The sequence below is a fragment of the Myotis davidii genome, unplaced genomic scaffold (assembly GCF_000327345.1).
Source record: "Myotis davidii unplaced genomic scaffold, ASM32734v1 scaffold164, whole genome shotgun sequence".
In the NCBI taxonomy this organism is placed as follows: Eukaryota; Metazoa; Chordata; class Mammalia; order Chiroptera; family Vespertilionidae; genus Myotis; species Myotis davidii.
This window is the reverse complement of record NW_006296417.1, coordinates 4,013,932-4,019,931: the sequence shown is the minus strand read 5'-3', so window position 1 is coordinate 4,019,931 and position 6,000 is coordinate 4,013,932. Positions and strand designations below refer to the sequence as shown.

Below are 6,000 nucleotides of genomic sequence, written 5' to 3'. Positions count from 1 at the left end.
ACACACGCACACGCACACGCTCACACACGCACATGCTCACGCATATACACGCATACGCACACATACGCACACGCACATACGCACACGCAATGGTTCTCTCTCTCCCTCTCTGAAATCAATAAACGTGAAAAAATCTATTTTTGAAAATTAATTAATGTCATCCAACCGATTGAGAAGATGGGTCCCAGTGCAGTGGACTATTTCAGGCAAGTAAAACTGAAGGCTACAGGCATGTTGCCAAAAGATGTCTTCTGTTGGGAAAAAATATTTCATGGGGTGGAAATATTTTACAAGACCAAAACAAAGCAATGCGCGTGTGCACACACACGCACATGCACACGCTCACACACACGCACATGCATACACACATGCACACACATACACACACGCACATGCACACATACGCACACGCACATAGACACACGCGCGCGCACACATACACACATGCATACGCACACGCACATGCGCACATGCTCACACACATACACACATGCATACGCACACATACACACACGCTCACACGCACACGCACACGCACACGCACACGCACACGCACACGCACACGCACACGCACACGCACACGCACACGCACACGCACACGCACACGCACACGCACACGCACACGCACACGCACACGCACACGCACACGCACACGCACACGCACACGCACACGCACACGCACACGCACACGCACACGCACACGCACACGCACACGCACACGCACACGCACATACACGCATGCGCACACAGACACACACGCACATGCACACATACGCACACGCACATACACACACGCACGCACACACATACACACATGCATACGCACACATACACGCACACGCACACGCTCACACACGCACATGCGCACGCGCACACATTCCCTCAAATCAGACGGGCGGCGGCGCGAGGCCTACCTCCTCCACAGCTTGATGTGCTCCTGGTCGGAGTGGGCTTTGAGGCACTCGGCGATGCGGTCCCCGATCTGCAGCAGGCAGTTCCGCGTGTGCTCCAGCTGCTCCTGCACGCTCAGCCCCTTGTCCGGTTTGTCCAGCTGCTTCAGTGCCTTCTTCACCGGCCTCATCCTCTCCTTACACTGCAACAGGCAGGACGGCGGGGACGTGGAGCACGTGCGGCGGGGGCGCGTCCCCCTTTGCTCTCTGTGCCCCGATTCCCGGAGCGCGCACAGCCCGCCCCGTGCCCCGTGATCACGAGAGAGGAGGGGAAGGCCGGTGGCACGATGTCAGGTCGGAAACACCAGGGGTGCACGTCCCAGCACCACCGCCCAGAGCAAGCACGTCCAGCTCGCGGCCCGCCGTTTGTTTAAACGAGGCGTGCGGCCCGCCGGCTGCGAGTTTGACATGCTTGGCCTGGAGCCAGGACTCAGACTCCTTACTTGGTCTCTGAAAAGGCTGCTCTGTTTCCGCATCTGCCAGAGGGGCCTGAGAATCCCATAAGGCCTTTATGAAGATCAAATGAGAAGCAAAATTACAGATCTAAAAGCCGCCCGTCACAAACTAGCTGGACGTGCAGGGTAAAATATTCAGTCCTTTAAGGGAGACACACACGCGCGCGCACACATACACACATGCATACGCACACGCACATGCGCACATGCTCACACACATACACACATGCATACGCACACGCACACACATACACACATGCACATGCACACACGCTCACACACATACACACATGCATATGCACACATACACACACGCTCACACATGCACACGCTCACACACACGCACACGCTCACACACGCACACGCTCACGCATATACACGCATACGCACACAGACACGCCCCGTGCCCCGTGATCACGAGAGAGGAGGGGAAGGCCGGTGGCACGATGTCAGGTCGGAAACACCAGGGGTGCACGTCCCAGCACCACCGCCCAGAGCAAGCACGTCCAGCTCGCGGCCCGCCGTTTGTTTAAACGAGGCGTGCGGCCCGCCGGCTGCGAGTTTGACATGCTTGGCCTGGAGCCAGGACTCAGACTCCTTACTTGGTCTCTGAAAAGGCTGCTCTGTTTCCGCATCTGCCAGAGGGGCCTGAGAATCCCATAAGGCCTTTATGAAGATCAAATGAGAAGCAAAATTACAGATCTAAAAGCCGCCCGTCACAAACTAGCTGGACGTGCAGGGTAAAATATTCAGTCCTTGAAGGGAGATTGTTGCTTCCAGATAAAGACGACAAACTCAACACAAGAATCTTTTTCTCCCCGTCCCCACGTCTGCTAACATGACAGTAAAGGGACTGACTGCCTTACAAAAGAGGTAAGCCCTCAAAGACAGCGTAAATAGCAACAGAACAGTGAAAGACAAAACTACCCCAAACAGGCCAAGAACAAGAACAGGCAATTCACTGGAAATACGAATGCCCAAATAAACAGGAAAATAAGTTATCAATTACAAAACCAGTCAGTATTTCATGCCCCCCAACATCCCCTCCCCCGGAGAGAGCTGAGGACCACATCATTTACATCCCAAAATGCCCGAGGCCAGCTCTGTGTCTCTAGAAGTAGGGGCGAGAGCTAAAGATAAAACCGGTTCTTTAAAGACGTCCGAAGAATATGAGATACCCTGACTACCCTAGCCGGTTCACCTCAGTGGATAGAGCGATGGCCCGAGGACTGAAGGTCCCGGGTTCGATTCCAGTCCAGGGCACATAGCTGGACTGCAGGTTCAATCGTGTCCCCCAACCCCCACCAGAGTGCATGAGGGAGGCAACCAATCGATGTTTCTCTCTTTGTCTCTTCCCCTCCTTCCACTCTCTCTAAAAATCAATGGAAAAGTATCCCAGGTGAGGATTAACAACAACAAAAAGAGATACCCAGACAGTGACAGACACCCAGGTGAGTTTCTCAGGAAGCAGCCCAGCCACATCACCCACCAATGAACATGCTCAGAGTCCATCAAGCCCCGCCCACATGCTCAGCACCCCCAATGGGAGGGTTAGTCTCCACTTTTAAATGTGAGCAGACAACTAGGGCTGCAGAGCCTCGGAGGAAGTGTCTAACAGGAACAACAGAAAACACATTAGAGAGGTGAGACCCTGAGGCTTCCCAAGCCATCAGATAACCTTCGGGACCACTTCCAGAGTCCAATATCCAAGAACAAGGAGCTTCATAAAGACAAAACTAAGAGCTTAGGAGGAAATGATCACAAACCCTGTAGGACATGGTTGTCAGCCCCTGAGCATCTGGAACAATGAGCCAATAAGGCGGGTGACAGGACCATGACCCTCCGACCCCCTTCCATCAACATTGTGGCAATTCCCACAGCCATATATACACTTACAACCTCTTTATTTTTCAGTGTTGTCCGTCGATTTACAAAAAGGACAGCATTTAAAATATACCAAAAACTGGAAGATACTTGTAAGGACTGATAGATAAAAGATTAGCATCATGAATGTACAAAGAATTCCTACAGCTTTAACCGGTCTGGCTCAATGGATAGAGCGTCGGCCTACGGACTGAGGGGTCCCAGGTTCAACTCCGGTCAAGGGGCATGTACCATGGTTGCAGCCACATCCCCAGTGGGGAGTGTGCAGGAGGCAGCTGATCGATGTTTCTCTCTCATCGATGTTTCTAACTCTCTATCTCTCTCCCTTCCTCTCTATAAAAATCAATAAAACATATTTAAAAAATAAAAAAAAAAGAATTCCTACAGAAAAGGTAAGGAAAGAAAAATTACCCCAAACAGGCAATTCATTACAAATACAAATGCCCAATATGAAAATAAGTCATCAATTACAACACCAGGCAATATTTCATACCCTTCGAAGAGTAGCAAAATTAAGAAGTCAGAAACTACCATGAGACTGGGAAAGCCATCTGAACTCACACTCCCGCCAAGAGTGCCAACGTCTACAACGGCCTCGAAGAGTAATTCTAGGACATCTAACCAAGTGCCCGGCGCGCGTGCGCAATGCCACTCCCAGCTCCTGCTCAAGCCGCGCGCTCTAGAGCAGCTCTCACACGGGGCACAAGAAAATGTTTACAATTTCACCGCAGCCTATGTGTAGCGGTAAACACCTGTGAGAACCCCCATGTCCGTCAAGAGGAGAAAAAATACAATTGTGCAAATCGTAACTCAGAGCGAAGGGAGAAGCGGCCGTTACAGAACGCACGCAGTGTGGCCTTGACATGAAACTTCCCAATGTGGAGAGTAATCCTATGTGCTGCCATGGACACATGGAGGCTGTGTGGGAGGATGGGCCAGGACCCACACACTCTCTCGCCAAACTGCCTGAGTCAAGTCTCTGCTCCACACTGTAGCTCTGTGACCCAGGACACGCCCCTTAACTCTCCTCACCTTATTCTTTAACATGTAACATGGAGGCAATTGCCTACGTCATATAATTATTGTAGTAAAAATACACAGAAAGCAGAGAGAGACCGCCTGGCTGTTATGGGAACTATTCCTGTCTGTAGAGACATACGTCGTAAAAGTCTAAAATCGCCCGAGGATGATTGTTGAATCTAGAATCGTGGTCACTTCTGGGGAGGGACCAAAGGAAAGGCATGGGTTTAGGGCAGTGGTTCTCAACCTTCCTCATGCCGCGACCCTTTAATACAGTTCCTCATGTGGTGACCCCCAACCGTAAAATTATTTTCGTTGCTACTTCATAACTGTCATGTTGCTACTGTTATGAATCGTCATATAAATATCTGATATGCAGGATGTATTTTCATTGTAACAAAATCAACATCATTAAAGCATAGTGATTAATGACAAAAACAATATGTAATTATCTATGTGTTTTCCGATGGTCTTAGGTGACCCCTGTGAAAGGGTCGCTCGACCCCCAAAAGGGTTACGACCCACAGGTTGAGAACCGCTGGTTTAGGGTGAGGGACAGCAGGGGCTTCAATTTTATGTTCTGAGCTTTAAAACCTGCATATCAGCCTGGCCGGTGTGATTCAGTGGTTGAGCGTCAACCTATGAACCAGAAGGTCATGGTTTGAGTCCCGGTCAAGGACACATGCCCGGATTGTGGGCTCGATCCCCAGTGCGGGGCGTGCAGGAGGCAGCCCATCCATGATTCTCTCTCATCATTGATGTTTCTCTCTCTCTCTCTCTCCTCTCCCTTCCTCTCTGAGATCAATAAAAATATACTTTAAAAATAAATAAGTAAATAAATAAAAATAAAACCTGCAGATGGGACAGAGCTCCGTGGCACCGGATCCGGGTCAGGACTTACAATGCTGAACGTCTCCTGGTCCAGATCATCATCCTCGTCCTCGCCGATGGGGACAGGCTCACTTCCTGCGGTGATGTGCACGGGGCCCTGAGATCGCTTGGATTTATTCGAAGATTTGGCATCACCACTTTTAGGCTTTTAAAGAAGAATTACAAGGAGTCATTTTCACGTGCACAGTCGTGCCTTGCAGTTTGAACTTCCTACTTACGTCTCAGCACTAGAGCAGGGAACTGGGATGGACTCGGTCTATAAAAAAGGTACAACAGCCCGGCCGGCGTGGCTCAGTGGTTGAGCGTCGACCGAGGAACCAGGGAGGTCACGGTTCGATTCCTGGTCAGGGCACATGCCCGGGTTGCAGGTTCAATCTGGTGTGGGGCGTGCAGGAGGCAGCCAATCCATGATTCTCTCTCATCACTGATGCTCTCTCTCCCTTCCTCTCTATAAAAACATGTTTTTTTAAAAAAAAGAAAAGTAAAATAAAGTCCTCCGGGAAATCATGATTGATAGCTTCATCACATATCATTCCCTTTCTGCCTCTAAACGTACCCCATCTTAACTTCAGATTCATCAGTGCAATTTTGGCTTCTGTTCCCTCGTCCATAAAATGCACAAAAATGTCATCAAGGGACTACGAGTGTAATGTGGCAGAGATCTGGTACAGTAACATATAGCAATGCTTATTAACAGCTTATAAATGAATATACACTTTGATCTGGGCATTTTTATTAATGAAAATATTGTGAATGATTGAATCTGCACAAATCCAAATGGATCAATCTCATTTGTCCAT

General features: G+C 49.9%; 1 protein-coding gene across 6 annotated transcripts in view; it reads right to left on the bottom strand.

Annotated features, from left to right (window-relative positions):
* Window positions 1-6,000, bottom strand: part of CHD2 (chromodomain helicase DNA binding protein 2) — a 119,892-nt gene that overhangs the window by 25,315 nt on the left and 88,577 nt on the right. For 5 of the 6 annotated variants that reach the window (XR_001515200.1, XM_006771752.2, XM_015569137.1 and 2 more), the window contains 2 exons: window positions 5,211-5,345; window positions 915-1,093 (listed from right to left, as the gene is read on the bottom strand). Coding sequence is in view for 5 of the 6 variants with exons in the window: in XM_006771752.2 (XP_006771815.1) it covers window positions 915-1,093; window positions 5,211-5,345 (314 nt within the window). In the remaining variant the exon portion in view is untranslated. Of the gene's footprint in view, window positions 1-914; window positions 1,094-1,819; window positions 2,072-5,210; window positions 5,346-6,000 lie in introns of those variants that run through there. The other variant, XM_015569138.1, reaches the window with a different exon arrangement.